Source organism: Pteropus medius, unplaced genomic scaffold (assembly GCF_902729225.1).
Source record: "Pteropus medius unplaced genomic scaffold, Ma_sr-lr_union100, whole genome shotgun sequence".
Lineage (NCBI taxonomy): Eukaryota > Metazoa > Chordata > Mammalia > Chiroptera > Pteropodidae > Pteropus > Pteropus medius.
In genome coordinates, this window is record NW_024340629.1 from 14,848 (window position 1) to 32,073 (window position 17,226).

The 17,226-nt window shown below is 34.5% G+C and overlaps 2 protein-coding genes across 2 annotated transcripts; both read right to left on the reverse strand.

Annotated features, from left to right (window-relative positions):
• Positions 1-3,027: 3,027 nt before the first annotated feature.
• Positions 3,028-3,987, reverse strand: LOC120621848 (olfactory receptor 8U8-like). Its single transcript, XM_039887976.1, has one exon. The coding sequence runs from the start codon at positions 3,985-3,987 to the stop codon at positions 3,028-3,030; it is 960 nt and encodes a 319-aa protein (XP_039743910.1).
• Positions 3,988-12,461: 8,474 nt separating this feature from the next.
• Positions 12,462-13,421, reverse strand: LOC120605034 (olfactory receptor 1044). The gene has a single exon (XM_039866236.1). It carries the CDS (start codon positions 13,419-13,421, stop codon positions 12,462-12,464), a length of 960 nt encoding a protein of 319 aa, XP_039722170.1.
• Between the last annotated feature and the right edge of the window lie 3,805 nt (positions 13,422-17,226).

Genomic DNA, 17,226 nt, shown 5'->3' on the forward strand with positions numbered 1-17,226 from the left:
AAATTGCTGTAAATGTATATTGCAGTTGAACAAATAAGTCAATGGTTTTTAAGTGGAAGAATCTAGGTTTCTTGCTGTTGGGGAGGGACTTTACAGATAAGCATGAAAGTAAGGCTAGAATGACTCCTGTGGTACAGGATTACAAGGAATGATATCAGACTAAACTCAGGCTTGGATTTAGATACACACCGTGCTATCTCCAATTCTCCACTGGAAATGTTTTCCTCAACATTGTGTTTTTCACTTCTTAGTGTGAGTTTGGGAATTTATTTTTCTTTTTTTCTTCTCTTAAACCACATCAGGAAGCTCAGGAGAACTTGAAAGAAGGTTTTATGGCATCTCTCATGAGAAAGGAACACGGGCAGTCATTTCTAACTCACATTTCTTTCTGAACTGCCACAAGGAGTGCTCTGTGAGAATTAAGGGTTGAGTCTCTAAAATTAAATATATACGTTAACAGTTTTCAGAAGGGTTTTCATACTGTGGAATAAATTATGACAACAAATTATGACAAATTATGACACTGGAAATCTAGGAACCCCGAGTATGTCATTAAAATTGACCTCATTTCAGTAACACATGAGATCAAAATTTTAATCTGACCCACACAATAATTTTCGCAATGTCATGTTTTCGCTAGCATCATTATTAAAGAAAAGTTATACTTCTTAACACCTTTTAAAGGATAACTGTATTCTAGTTATTAGTAATATTAAGAATTCATTTGTGAGCAAAATCAGTGTATAAAGAAATTTAGAACCACATACTTAATACAATCCCATCGTTTTCTCGATGAGAAAACTCACACCTAACATGGAAAAGAATGAATTTCCAAAAGTAATACAGCCTGTGGTTCCAACAGGAGTCAGGTTCATACCTACTGACCTCCATGTGTATTCATTTTTCTTCCATCACTCTGAAGAAAAAGAACCCAGACTTTGTGGCTAAAAGCAAACTAGGCATCATTATTATATACGGTAAAGAATTCTTCAGGCTTTTATTTTTTCAGAGATCGTTTTAGATCTTTGAAGTCATTGTATAAGAGGAAGTAGTGCTGAAAATATTCACTTAAGACTCGACCTTTGAGAAAGATTGGTGAATGCCAAACAATTATCATTTTTCAAAATACATTTATTATCAAAAAACACCGTTTTCTAAAAAATTATACAAATCATATAGTTATAGAAATTGCAGTACTATCTTGAGTGGGTTTCCCTAAAAGGAGACACAGAATCAATGTTTTGTGCAAATATGGTTTATTATTGTTCCAAGAACAGGTATTGCATTGAATGGGAAATGGGACTTAGAAAGAAAGTAGGCCAAGCAATAGTATAGTATCGAAGTCCCACAATAGCACTCTGGTTAGAGTGCATGGGAGAGATTTGGAGACAGGGAAGGTCAAACATTGGAAGCGCTTCTATGAGAAGTGAGGCAAAGGAGTTGAGTATTTATACTCCTGTGCATGTATCGGACATTGGCCAAGAGCTGTCTCTTGTGGAATAGAAATTCCCAAGTTCTGGCTCACTCAGCATACAGAAAACAGCTTCCGGAAGCCTGGGGCAGTTCTCCAGCAGAGGAATAGGCAGTGTGTCTTGAGAACAAAATCACACCAGGATCTGTATACAGGTATGGTAAAGAAATCATATGAGACAGTGTTTATCGAAGTTTGTTTGTGGACAAGCAGAATCAAGAGAACTTGAGAACTTGTTGGGAATACAAATTCTTTGTCTCCACAGCAGACTTACTAAACCAGAAACCGGACGGGTTTGACCCGGCAGTCTATATTTTAACAAGTCTCCCAGTTGACAGTAACATATGCTCAAGTTTGAGAAGAAACCAAAGACGGTTCACGGAAGAAGCTTTAATAGTATGGATTGCAAATACTATTTTACTTAAGAACTAATTTGAAAGCAAAATGACAGTTACGTTTAAATCCTAAATAACAGCTGCCTTAAATTTGTTACGTCTTTTAAATGCAAGGTCCCTTTACGTGCCAATCATCTTGATGGCTTAGGTATATAAGAAAATGGAAGGTTGAGAGAACTTAGGTGACGTGCATAAATTCAGACGAACACTAAGCTTCCCAACTCAATCTGGAATAATTATATTAAAGTCAAAAAATTAAAAAAATAGACTTTAGGACAAGAAATCCTGCCAGAGACAAAGAAGGATATTCATTAATGATAATGGAAAAAAAAAATCAGTAAACATATTAGTTATAAATTTATGTACAACTGATAAAGTACTCCATAATATATGAAATCAAAATGACAGGAATGACAGATAAGTAAAGTAAAAACATAACTCAGCTAGGATTTACTAGCACTTTTAATAATTGGTACAACGAATAAAGAGAAGACCAGTAAGTATATAGGAGTCTTGAGCAACACTCTCCAGCAGCTTCCGCTGAATAAAACCTATACAACAATAGTTTAGGAAATAATTGTGTAGGGCAGCTTTCTCAACCTTGGCATTATTGCCATTTTGGACTGGATAAATTTTTGTGTGACTTTCCTGGGCATTGTAGGTTATGTAGCAGCATCCCTGGCTTCAACCCTCTTGCTAGTAATAGCTACATAATCTTCTCAGGGTGAACATCAATATTTCCAGACATTGCTCCATGTCCCCTGGGGGAAAATTACTCCCAGTTGACAACAGTAGTTTAGAGTGATGTCTTGGTATTTAAGTTAAAATATATAATTAAAACACTCATAGTCCTAAACCAGGTGTTCAGAGTGCCTTCACTTTTGTCTGTTGTTGGCCGGTAACTAGTTATGTAACTATCAGAGAAGATAATTTTTTAATATATGTTTTTCTTTTGAGAAATAATAGAATGTAAGTTCTTAAGATATTTTCTACGCATTAATGTAATTCTACGTCAAACTTGCTATAGAAGAATTCAGAGAAAAATTTAATTTTAAAGTGAACAAATCTTTATTGACCACCAACTAAGATCAAGACTCTCTACTAGTTTCGTTAATAGCGGGAAAAACATCATGAAGGAAAGGCCTCTTTTGTTTGCCGAAATCATATTTTAACTTTCAGGAACACGAAAGCCTGTTTTCTACTGACGACGACTTTCCTCAGAGCTTCTTTCACGTCTTTGTTCCTCAGGCTGTAGATTAAGGGATTCAACATGGGAATGATCACTGTGTAGAAAACAGAGGCCATCTTGTCTGTGTCAAGGGGATGATTAGAGCTCGGCTGTAAGTACATAAAGGTCAGGGTGCCGTAGAATATGGTGACCGCCAGCATGTGGGAGCTGCAAGTGGAGAAGGCTTTGCGTCTCCCATCGGCTGAGCGCATCCTCAGGATGGTGGAAATAATAAACATGTAGGAGACAAAGACAATCAGAACAGAGGGCATGAGTGTGATACCAGCACAGGCAAAGATCCACAGCTGTTTGGAGTGAGTGTCTGAGCAAGTTAGCCTGAGAAGAGGCATGTCATCACAGTAGAAGTGATTGATGATATTAGAGTGACAATAGGAGAGGCGAAAGGTGAGGATGGTATGAAACAGTGCCATCAGAAAGCTATAGCTATAGGGGACAGCCACAAGCTGAATGCAGATTCTTGGAGACATTACGACCATATAGAGGAGAGGGTTACAAATGGCCACATATCGGTCATATGCCATGGAAGCCAGGAGCAAACACTCCGATACCATGAAGGCGAGGAAACAGCCTAACTGAGCAGCACATGCATTGAAGGAGATGACGTTTTGTTTGTACAAGAAGTTTCCCAGCATTTTGGGTGTAATGACAGAAGCATAACTGAAATCGACAAAAGCCAGGTTGCTGAGGAAGAAGTACATAGGTGTTTTGAGTCTTGCATCTGTTCTAATGACTAGGATCAAACCCAGGTTGCCTATGACTGTGAAAACATAAATAGATAAGAAAATCACAAAGAGGGGCATCTTCAACTCTTGATGATCTGTCAGACCCATAAGAATAAATTCTGTCACCTGAGTGCAATTGATTTGGGCCATGTATCTTCGGTGCATCTGGATAAAGAGAGGAAAGTTAAATCCAGCTTAATTAAATTAATCTTAAACCTTCATAACTGTTGTTCATACCTTAAAATCTTGAAAAGCAATTTTATTGTTAATATGAAAGCACTAATATTAAAATGATTAATAGTATACTTGAAGTCTGGGATGGGAGAAAGGGCAAAAGTAGATATTTTGGAGGAAAGACTTATTTCTTTCACCCAGATCAATTGCATTGAAAAAGTTAAGAGCTGTATGATAGGATTCAGCCCACATTGGCTCTCTGCTCCTAGTTCTTATGCATACATTATTTAAAATTTAATATTAATTTTTCAAAACTTGAAAACTATTGTTTTTATTTAAAAAAATCTTATCGTTAATAACCCAAAGAAACAATGAATCTTCTGCAGTGACATCACTGACAAACCTGTCATCATGCCTGTGTGAAACAAACTCCACATTGCTGCAGTGCTGACAGATACAGCTATTCTGTTCTCATTTCTATCTGGAGAGAGATCACCACAGGTTGCTATGCAATCTTGATAATTGTATTAATAGTGAAAATATTGAAAATGGAGAACTTGATGAAAGACATACTTTTACAGGTGTCTATTTATTTTCTATCCTTTCATGCCCATTTTATGGATGAGACAGAGAGAACTCTCAGAAAGGTTAAGCCCCTGCGGTAAAGCTCAGACAGCTACTCTGTGTTTTTCTGATGCCATCAACTCTTATATTCTCAATATACCCAATTAATTGTGTTCTTGCATGCCTAAATTTCTCCAAGTGTTTCTCGTTATAGCATTTCACACTTGTCTTCGTATGGAAAGCATCAACTTACCTGTTCAAATGCAATGAATACATGCAAATTTTCAAAACATTTTGCTTAACTAAAATAAAAGTGCTATCTGCTTTCGAATAGATTTATATCAATGTACATTGCTCCTACCATTTTATCATTTATTTTAAAACACGTAGATGTGGATTATATTTATGTTATTTTTTACATTGATTATATTATTTTAAATGAAATATCTTCCAATGTTTTACCTATCCCTTTTGGACTGTTGTTCATATTTGGAATATGAAATAGATATAAGGTTTAGTATAGGATAAGGTAACATATATAGAAATATAGATTCTGTTACTACACTTCTAACGTCATATGTCATATTTCTCTTTTTCTCTTTCTCTATATGAAAAATTAAAACTAGGAAACTAATAAATTATTTGTCAGACAGTGGACATGACTTGATATTAATATTGTACAGAGAAAATAACTCATATTTTCTGTCTTTTTAATGCTACAACTCTTGCTCAGATAATCTCGAAAAGTTTTCATGCAACCTATGGAATGAGAGAAAATACTTGGAAATCATATATATTAAGGGATTTACATCCAAAATATATAAAGAACTCATACAACTCAATAGCAGAAAACAAACAAACAAACAAAGAAAACAATCCAATTAACAAATGGGTAAAAGATTGAAATACTAGACATTTTTCCAAAGAAGACATGCAGATGGCCAATGGGTACATGAAAAGATGCTCAACATCACTAATCAATGGGGAAAATCAACAGGAAACGCTAATCAAAACCATAATGAAATATCATCTTACACTGGTTAGAATGGCTGTTATCAAAAAGACAAGAAATTGCAAGGGTTGGTGAGGGTGTGGAGATAAGGGAACACTTTTACACTGTTGATGAAAAAGTAAATCTGTACAAACACTATAGAAAACAATATGAAGGTTCCTCGAAAAATTGAAAATTGTACTACCATGCGATCCTTGCAATTTCACTTCTGGGTATTTATTTGAAGTAAAGAAAAACACTAATATCGATCATTGCTGCCAGTTACCATTACATGAGATGGGTAGGGCATTAAAGCTTTTAGAAGGTTAATTAGTGGTCTTATAAATATATAAAATGTATTTTGAAACAAATAAACAACTATTTGATTGCAAATTTGATTTCAAGTCCCAAAACACCAGGTAAAGCTTCATTCACTGTGCGGCAGCTGTAAAAACTTCAGTATGCCGTCTCATCTTAACTTGGTGCATATATATGCAATTATATTTGAAAGTATATTATATATGACCTTTTACCATCAAACACATGATATTTTATATTCAAACTATATTCATATCTCTTCTGCCACAACCGACACACAGTAATCTAATCAGAATAATTGTTTTGTGGTCCTTGGTTACTACCTGACTTTATTTTCTTCTCTACTATCACACTCGCTTTTTTCTATGCTCAACTCTATACCAAGTGTATGGTGAATAGAGAATTGGAGGGAAAACTCTTAATTATTCTTTAAGGCCGACCCCAAACCCCACTCCTCCTGTGAAGACTGCTCTGATTTCTAATTTCTATGCTCTGATACTAAACAGTTTTCTGATTTTTTTTTCTTTTTTTAAAAATAAGAGCTCTTACCAGTTTTCATCTTTATATTTGAGAAACATTTTACGCATAACTCATTGACTGATATAACATTTCACATTTTTGCAGCCATCTATTTCCATATTTTTTCTCTTGGTAGATTATAGACTTCATAGGAAAAGTCATGACTTTTTCATTCATAGCTTTCTGTAACCCCTTCTAGATGCTTGGTAATGGAGAATTAAAGATTAATTTCTTAATAATATTTTGATATTTATTCCTCTTACTCATAAGTAATTCCCTTTACTTATGTTAAATGTATGAAAGGATGTATCGATGTCTTGATTCTAATATGTTCACTTCCCATCGTAGATAAAATGATTAGCTTTTGCAAAAATGGGAAGGGTTTTGACATAGATCACGGTTTAGCGAATTAAGTGCCTGACAGCATAATAGATTCTAACTTGGTGAGATCAAATCATTTTTTCATTTTAAACTAATAAGAAATACATCTTACATAATATCAGACATACATACATACATACATACATACATACATACATACATATGGAAATAAAATCCGAGAAAAGACTCTTTACCCTATTTTTAAAAAATGCCACCTAACATTTTATTTTAAAAGCATTCTTTTCTCTTTTACTTTATTTTAAAAATGTCGATTGATCCAGATTCTAAAATACGGCCTTGGAAACTACCTGCGTAGAGGGCGTTCCTATTTCTTCTCCAAGTGGGTTTGGGTAGCAGCAAACTGCAGGGTTTTGTCAGTGACTCCGCCCCAAGGGATCTTATTTAGGAATATGATGCAAATAAGATCATCAGAAAAATTACAGTGCACACACCTTAGAGCTCCCCAGGCAGGCTGGAGATCAATTAACATTATCACTGGTTTTGAGGAACCACACATCTACAACTCTGCCTGTAGTGTGACATTATTGCCATAACGTTCCCTAATTTTTGAACATTATTTATTTGTTTTAGTTATTCATATTGTTGTTGCTTAGTGACAGGGTTTAAATTTACCTTCTGAGGAAAAATAAGAATTGCCTTGTGAACTTTCTTACAACGTATCTCTCAAATAAGTGAATATCTACTCTCCCAAGCACCTATTTCTGAACATTTTATAACACTCTTTGTCTTTGTCTTTGAAATGTTCTTGAAGTGTTTTTCCTCTGTATGTCGTCACTATCTGTTATTATGCAATTTCCTTGGCCATTTGGTTTAAAACACTCTTCAGATTATTTTCTTAGTCAATCTATGGCCGTAACAAGAATGCGCAAGGAGAACATGGTTTTAATACGTAACTAGAGAACAAGGATCTGCTATGGACTGAATTATATCTCTCCCAAGTTCTTATATTCTTATGTTGAATCTGTAATCCCTAATATGATGGTATGTGGAGATGGAACCTTTGGAAAGTACGTAGAGTTAGAAGAGGTCATGAGGATGAAGCCCATGTGATGGAATTATTGTCTTTATAAGAAGAGACACTAAAGAGTTCTCTCCTTCTCGCTTCACACACTAACAGGGAAGAGATAACGTGAGCACGCAGTGAGATGGTGGTAACATATAAAGCAGAAAGAGAACTTTCATCAGGAACCAAACTGGCCAGAACTTTGATTTTGGACCTTCCAGCTTGGAGAACTGAGAAAACAAATTTCTGTTGTTTAAGCCACCCAGTTTATGGAATTTTGTTATGGCAGCTCGAGCTGCAAAAGGCAGCATATCCGAGGAAACAAAATAATCCTCTCCACTGAAAAAGGGGGAAAGGAAAGAAATTATAAAATAGTTTTCTTTTTCCAGCATAGTGTATTTTCTGTTGTCTTTTGAGCAGTTTAGGGAGGCTGGAATTTAACAGAGGATGCCCAGATACCCTAGATATATCTTCTAGAAGTTTCAAATACACAGGAAGGTTGAAAAACACCAGTGAGCTACACACAGTGAACTTCAAAGTTTTATGTGAGAGATCCTGTGAGGTGTTTGGTACAAACCCTGGGGTCCAAAGCAAGGAGAAGATTACATCCCTGGGGACGCTGGATTTGCCAAGGGATAAGCAAATGATCATGAATATAGTTTGTGGAGAAATAGCGATGGCCTGTCTGTTCCATATCCTGGCTTTGAATATAAAATTTACCACATAGTTTGCTATAAAATAAATTTTCAGCTATCACTGGGCTTCAATACATTGGAGTGGGAACCGTCAGTATCTAACATGGTTTGTGATGCATTTAACACATCTGAAACAAGTCCTTCATATGGTTGCATTGTATAAGTGTTAATCAGAATATATCGATGAGCATGAATTATGTTTGAAACATTAATCATTCTATTAATGCACGGTACTTGATTTTTTTTTGTAAAATGGTAAACATAATATAGATGACAAAATGCCCTATTTTTCTTGATGTCTTGCTATAAAATGCCATGACTTGGTACTTGGTGCTGAGATCTTCGAACAATAACTAAGAAGAAATCTTCTAGGAAAATGCATGTGCCTAAATAAGTTAGATTGACTTCCAATGACAATGAGAGAAGTTATTAAACATGATTTGTTAGCCTTGTGTTTTTATAATGTTATTTCAACATTGGTTTTGTTATGTCATCAAATGTTCTTCCCAGTGAAGTTTTCATGTCCCCTTTTCTTAATCTTTAGGTAAAAGAGTTCAGTGCAGTTGATCAAAGTTAGGGGGTGTGGAGAGTATTTGACTAGGAGTCAAATAGAGTAGTTTGAGGGTGATGGTTCCTTGAATTCATGCAGTTGTCTTAAGTTCATAGAATCGTACATCAGAAAGAGTAAGGTTTATATGTAAACTAGTAAAAAATGAACCACATTGTCTGCAATGCCAGGAAGATATGTATACTATAACAAATGGATTTAAGTGTATTTTAAATGTATGATAGAACCACACTAAAGTGTGTGTATTGACTGACCTAAATAACTTTGGACAATTGGTGTTTTCATTAGAAAGTCTAAAATTGTACACAAAAGGAACTGTAGATAAATTCTTTATTCTAGTTTGTAAATTTGTTTGTCATGGAGTTTCAAGTTAATTCTGAAATTGCTGTAAATGTATATTGCAGTTGAACAAATAAGTCAATGGATTTTAAGTGGAAGAATCTAGGTTTCTTGCTGTTGGAGAGAGACTTTACAGATAAGCATGAAAGTAAGGCTAGAATGACTCCTGTGGTACAGGATTACAAGGAATGATATCAGACTAAACTCAGGCTTGGATTAAGATACACACCGTGCTTTCTCCAATTCTCCGCTGGAAATGTTTTCCTCAATATTGTGTTTTTCACTTCTTAGTGTGAGTTTGGGAATTTATTTTTCTTTTTTTCTTCTCTTAATCCACATTAGGAAGCTCAGGAGAACTTGAAAGAAGGTTTTATGGCATCTCTCATGAGAAAGGAACACGGCAGTCATTTATATCTCACATTTCTTTCTGAACTGCCACAAGAGAGTGCTCTGTGAGAATTAAGGGTTGAGTCTCTAAAATTAAGTATATATGTTAACAGTTTTCAGAAGTGTTTTCATACTGTGGAATAAATTATGACAACAAATTATGGCCAATTATGACACTGGAAATCTAGGAACCCCGAGTATGTCATTAAAATTGGCCTCATTTCAATAACACATGAGATCAAAATTTTAATCTGACCCACACAATAATTTTCACAATGTCATGTTTTCGCTAGCATCATTATTAAAGAAAAGTTATACTTCTTAACACCTTTTAAAGGATAACTCTTCTAGTTATTAGTAATATTAAGAATTCATTTGTGAGCAAAATCAGTATATAAAGAAATTTAAAACCACATACTTAACACAATCCCATCATTTTCTCGATGAGAAAACTCACACCTAACATGGAAAAGAATGAATTTCCAGAAGTAATACAGCCTGTGGTTCCAACAGGAGTCAGGTTCATACCTACTGACCTCCATGTGTATTCATTTCTCTTCCATCTCTCTGAAGAAAAAGAACCCAGACTTTGTGGCTAAAAGCAAACTAGGCATGATTATTATATACACTAAAGAATTCTTCAGGCTTTTATTTTTTCAGAGATCGTTTTAGAACTTCGAAGTCATTGTATAAGAGGAAGTAGTGCTGAAAATATTGAATTAAGACTCTATCTTTGAGAAAGATTGGTGAATGCCAGCCAATTATCATTTTTCAAAATACATTTATTATCAAAAAACACCGTTTTCTAAAAAATTATACAAATAATATAGTACATAGAAATTGCAGTACATCTTGAGTGGGTTTCCCTAAAAGGAGACACAGAATCAATGTTTTGTGTAAATATGGTTTATTATTGTTCCAAGAACAGGTATTGCATTGAATGGGAAGTGGGACTTAGAAAGAAAGTAGGCCAAGCAATAGTATAATATCGAAGTCCCACAATAGGACTCTGGTTAGAGTGCATGGGAGAGTTTTGGAGACAGGGAAGGTCAAACATTGGAAGTGCTTCAATGAGAAGCTAGGCCAAGGAGTTGAGTATTTATACTCCTGTGCATGTATCGGTCATTGGGCAGGAGCTGTCTCCTGTGGAATACAAATTCCCCACATGTTCTGGCTCACTCAGCATACAGAAAACAGCTTCCGGAAGCCTGGGGCAGTTCTCCAGCAGAGGAATAGGCAGTGTTTCTTGAGAACAAAATCACACCAGGATCTGTATACAGATATGGTAAAGAAACCATGAGACAGTGTTTATCGAAGTTTGTTTGTGGACAAGCAGAATCAAGAGAACTTGAGAACTTGTTGGGAATACAAATTCTTTGTCTCCACAGCAGACTTACTAAACCAGAAACCGGACGGGTTTGACCCGGCAGTCTATATTTTAACAAGTCTCCCAGTCGACAGTAACATATGCTCAAGTTTGAGAAGAAACCAAAGACGGTTCACGGAAGAAGATTTAGTAGTATGGATTGCAAATACTATTTTACTTAAGAACTAATTTGAAAGCAAAATGACAGTTATGTTTAAATCCTAAATACCAGCTGCCTTAAATTTGTTACGTCTTTTAAATGCAAGGTCCCTTTACGTGCCAATCACCTTGATGGCTTAAGTATATAAGAAAATGGAGAGTTGAGGGACTTTAGCTGCCCTGTATAAATTCAAAAGAACTCTGAGCTTCCCGACTCAATCTGGAATAATTATATTAAGGTCAAAAAATTAAAAATAGACTTTAGGATAAGAAATCCTGCCAAAAACAAAGAAGGGTATTGAGTAATGAAAAAAAAAAAATCAATAAAAGTATTAGTTATAAATTTATGTACAACGGATAAAGTACCCCATAATATATGAAATCAAAATGACAGGAATGACAGATAAGTAAGGTAAAAACATAACTCAGCTAGGATTTACTAACACTTTTAATAATTGGTAGAACGAATAAAGTGAAGACCAGTAAGTATATAGGAGTCTTGAGCAACACTCTGCAGCAGCTTCCGCCAAATAAAATCTATACAACAATAGTTTAGGAAATAATTGTGTAGGGCAGCTTTCTCAAACTTGGCATTATTGCCATTTTGGACTGGACAAATTTTTGTGTGACTTTCCTGGGCATTGTAGGTTATGTAGCAGCATCCTTGGCTTCAACCATCTTGCTAGTAATAGCTACATAATCTTCTCAGGGTGAACATCAATATTTCCAGACATTGCTCCATGTCCCCTGAGAGAAAATTACTCCCTATCGTCACCAGTAGTTTAGAGTGGTGTCTTGGTATTTAACTTAAAATATATAATTAAAACACTCATAATCCTAAACTAGGTGTTCAGGGTGCCTGCACTTTTGTCTGTTCTTGGCCGGTTATGTAACTGTCAGAGAAGATAATTTTTTAATATATGTTTTTCTTTTGAGAAATAATAGAATGTAAGTTCTTTCGACATTTTCTACACATTAATTGTAATTCTAAGTCAAGGTTGCTAATGAAGAATTCAGAAAAATTTCATTTTAAAGTGAACAAATCTTTATTGACCAGCAACTAAGATCAAGACTCTGCTAGTTTCTATAATAGCAGGAAAAACACATTATGAGGGCAAGGTCACGTTTGTTTATTCAAATCATGTTTTAACTTTCAGGAACACAAAAACCTGGTTTCTACTGATGACAACTTTCCTCAGAGCTTCTTTCACGTCTTTGTTCCTCAGGCTGTAGATTAAGGGATTCAGCATGGGAATGATCACTGTGTAGAAGACAGAGGCCATCTTGTCTGTGTCAAGGGAATGATTAGAGCTTGGCTGTAAGTACATAAAGATCAGAGTCCCGTAGAATATGGTGACCGCCAGCATGTGGGAGCTGCAAGTGGAGAAGGCTTTGCGTCTCCCATCGGCTGAGCGCATCCTCAGGATGGTGGAAATAATAAACATGTAGGAGACAAAGACAATCAGAACAGAGGGCATGAGTGTGATACCAGCACAGGCAAAGATCCACAGCTGTTTGGAGTGAGTGTCTGAGCAAGTTAGCCTGAGAAGGGGCATGTCATCACAGTAGAAGTGATTGATGATATTAGAGTGACAATAGGAGAGGCGAAAGGTGAGGATGGTATGAAATAAGGCAACTAGGAAGCTATAGCTATAGGGAACAGCCACAAGCTGAATGCAGATTCCTGGAGACATTACGACCATATAGAGGAGAGGGTTACAAATGGCCACGTACCGGTCATAGGCCATGGAAGCCAGAAGCAAGCATTCAGCTGTCATGAAGGTGATGAAACAGCCTAATTGAGCAGCACATGCATTGAAGGAGATAACGTTTTGTTTGTATAAGAAGTTTTCCAGCATTTTGGGTGTAATGACAGAAGTATAACTGAAATCGACAAAAGCCAGGTTGCTGAGGAAGAAGTACATAGGTGTTTTGAGTCTTGCATCTGTTCTAATGACTAGGATCAAACCCAGGTTGCCTATGACTGTGAAAACGTAAATAGATAAGAAAATCACAAAGAGGGGCATTTTCAACTTGTTTTGTTCCGTGAGGCCCACCAGAATAAACTCCTTTACCTGGGTGCAATTTATCTCAGCCATATCTCTTCAAGGCATCTGCATGAGAAAGTAGAGAAAAGAGTGAAATTCAAGTTGCCATTCCTATAAGTGATGTTTTTAAACTTTAATATTTTGTAAAGTATTTTTATTGCTAGTAGAGGTCATTAACATACTGAGAATCTGGAAATAGGATGTAGAAAGAGATACGTGTGGGACAGGCATATGTCTCCTCTTCCAGATCCACTGCATAGACACAGATGGAAGCTGTGGAACAGTCCACATTGTATCTGTTTGTCTTATCCATTAAACTATTTAAAACTATAACCTGCCTTGTTAAAATGTTTAAGCTACTGCTTTTGTTGAAAAATGTTAATATTAATAACATAAAAGAAAACAAATCTTCTGCAGTGGCACCACTGTGATAGATCTGTCATTGTACCTGTGTAGACACATCGCTGCATTGCCCCAATACTGGCAGAAACATAGTTTGCTTTTTTAAGTTTTATGTTAATAAGTTATTACTTAAAGGTCACTCATTTTCAAAATAATCTTCATAAGTTAATAATGTAAATATTGAAAATGGGTAAGTAAAGAGGGGACTATGATGTATCATCATTTTATCTCACTAAATCTTTAAATAAAAACCACGTTATTATGTCCGTTTTATAGATAAGGAAGAGGAGGTTGAAACAGAAACAGAAACACCCAAAAGAAAATCCAATGGCTGGTTTGAGTATAGATAGTTGGGTTTCGAATGCATGTGTTTCTGACTCAGGAGTTCACATCTCATCTTTATGGTGTCAGTGTAATATATCTTATATTTCTATTGTTAAGTTTATATTATTTTTAGATTTTGCTGGCTACAATATTGCATCTACATCTTTACCTATGAAGTATAAACTTAGAAAATCAAAGAGAATAAATTCTCGTTATATTTATAATAATTATAATTTAGAATAAAATTGGTATTTTCTTTCCAAGAGATTTGGAAATTTGTATCCTTTAAAAGTCAATTTGTAAGTTTCTTTAAACTTTTTTACTTTCTATCGAAGAAACAGATTGGATTATTTTGAGAATTAATTTTGATTTTCTTGCTTTGTTTTAAGTTGACAATCTCTCTATTTAATTGTCTTATTCATTTTGACTGATATTTATAATTGAATTATTGAATATCAAAATAAAATTTATTTTAGAGTGTCAAAATTTTAGAACTAAGTTCTTATTATAATGTCAAATGTCATACCTCTCTATTACTCCTTTTTCTTCTCTCTCTTACCTTTACACCTGAAAAATTAAAACAAATCTTTTTTGAATAAACTTATACAAATTGCTTTATACACTCTGAAAATCATACTGGGAATAAATATACAGATAAAATAAAAGCCCGTATTTCTTAAAATTGTCTTCAAATTGTACTTACAACTATTATTCAAATGATCAAAAATTTATTTTAGTTATTTTGTTTGTTTCAATCAATTTGTTTATTAAGACACAATATGGTAAGTCATAACTTTCAAGAAATATTTATTCACCTTAATTTTATCCTAAATAAATTGTAAATCCCCTTCTAAAACTTTAGTAAAGATGGAGTTTTAATGTTTAATCATAGCAACATGAAAATTGAGAGAAATAAGAACCTAGTAACCCATCGATTTCAAATACCTAATTTGCATACAAAAAAGAAAGTCTATTTTGAGCAAAAAAAAGTAGGAAAGAGGAAAAGAGAAAAAAAAATATTTTTTTTGTTTAATGGACCACTCAGACCCAAACCTTTCTCTAGACTATTAGCTTTCAAACGCAAACTGTTGACCACAAACCACAGAACTAAAGACTTGTTACATGATGGCATGGAGCTAATAAACATATTCAGAATAATACTTTCATTACCTTTGAAGAATTTTTATAAATAGCTTTCTGTGAAATGTGAGTCCAATTCTTCTAAGGACCTCTCCCTCAATATTGTATTCACAAGGTATTTGGTAAAAGTTCTAGGCATTAACTGGCATCCTAGTCACTCTGAACTAGATGTTGAATGAGAATTCACAGAAGAGTAGATTTGTGTTTTTATATACTGACTATGAATTTAAAATTTGCTCTTAGTTTTAAATTAAATAAGTCTTTAATTATAACACTGGGCTACAATCTAAGGAAGAAGGGTTAGAATATTACTTCTTTTTCATGGTGCATAAACAGGACACTTTGATTACAAGAGAAAATATAGCAAAATCTTAGAAATCACAACCTAGTTCCATTGTATAAATAATGATCAGTATAAGAATTACACATGTTGAACTCTATGTTTCAGATATTAAACAACTCTTCTATGAATATATACAGTCTCTTTCTCTCCAAACAGGAAATACATCTGGTGCAATTGGCTAAATATCCCATTTCTACTTGTGCCTTGTTAAAAAATGCCATAAGTTGTGGTTTGGTTTTGAGATGCTTGATCATTATGTACAGTACAATACTTAAAAAACAAAAACGAACAAATAAAAAAGCCTCAGGTGCATTAGTCAAGTCTCTGGCTAAGCCATTTGATTGTACATATAATTAAGAGGAAATGCTTACTGATGAATTAGAAATATTTAAAGATTCCAGAAATTATATATGATTCTCCAATTCTTTTTTTTGTTTTTGTTTTTTAAATTTATATAAATGACATAAAATATATCAAGTTAAACAATAACATAAAGCATTTTATAGAGGACCATGAAAAACCTAAACTACCTTTTAAATTGATACAGTGAACTCTGTGTATTTCACCTGATGGTCTTGTTTAATATAAGTTCATAGATTCCATTCGGCATCCATATGTCATTCAAAGCTTAGTTCATCCTTTAACGTCCATGTCCTCACTCTTATGTCTCATCATGAAAAATGTTTATGGGGCATAATGTCTATGAAAAGACATGTAATAAAGACCATGCCCAGTGATCAGAGCTTGGCTACTCAAACAAATATAATACAGTAACTTAAAGATTTCCATCTTGGCTACTCAAACAAATGCAATACAGTAACTTAAGGATTTCCATCTTGTTACATTAAATGAAATCAATATATCAATATTTTAACATTGATTAACAAGTGGTTATTTACTAAAAGACAATACATAATTTCATTCTCTCCTATTTTTTAGTAGACCTATGAGTTCTTATACTTAATTTCAGAGCAATAAAAAGATGCTGGTGGACAATGTGGACTCCTAGCTGTCCATTCGAAAACTAGTGATGTTCATTAGTAATTTTGTAATAAATTAAAGGAAACAGACAATGCAAAGTATCAATTATGAGTTTTGTCATAAAGTAAATTTAACTAATAAAATAAAACTTTTCTCCAGGATGATTTATATTTCTTCTCTCTAGATTGAGAAATTTAGAAGAAAACTCTCTGGGTAACTTAATTAGTAAGACATTTAGTAGGAATATTTCATTAGCCAAGAATTTCTTTTACTAGCTCCAGCTGTTCTGGCTGATAGCTGCCCAATGGGTGAAGACATCCCAGAGAAAGAAGAGATTAAAAGAGGGTTTTAGTGATTTGATGCTCCTCTTACATGGTGGAGGAATCAGTATTGCTGACCAGTTGTTGGTCTCCAGTAGAACATAATGATGACACCCAGTGGCCATGGGGAATAGACAGAGTTTTAAGGACTTGCCTAACCTCACTCAACTGGTTGGTAATAGAACAAGACTCTAGAAGAATGGTTCTTTGTTCTATCATTTCGAAGGTCCTCGTTTTCCACTGCTTACCCATCCTCAAATCTCTGAGTACTTCATTCTAGCCACATTGATATTCTAGTGGTTTTTAAAACATGGCCATAGGCCCTAGTCTCCAGGTTTGTGCACAT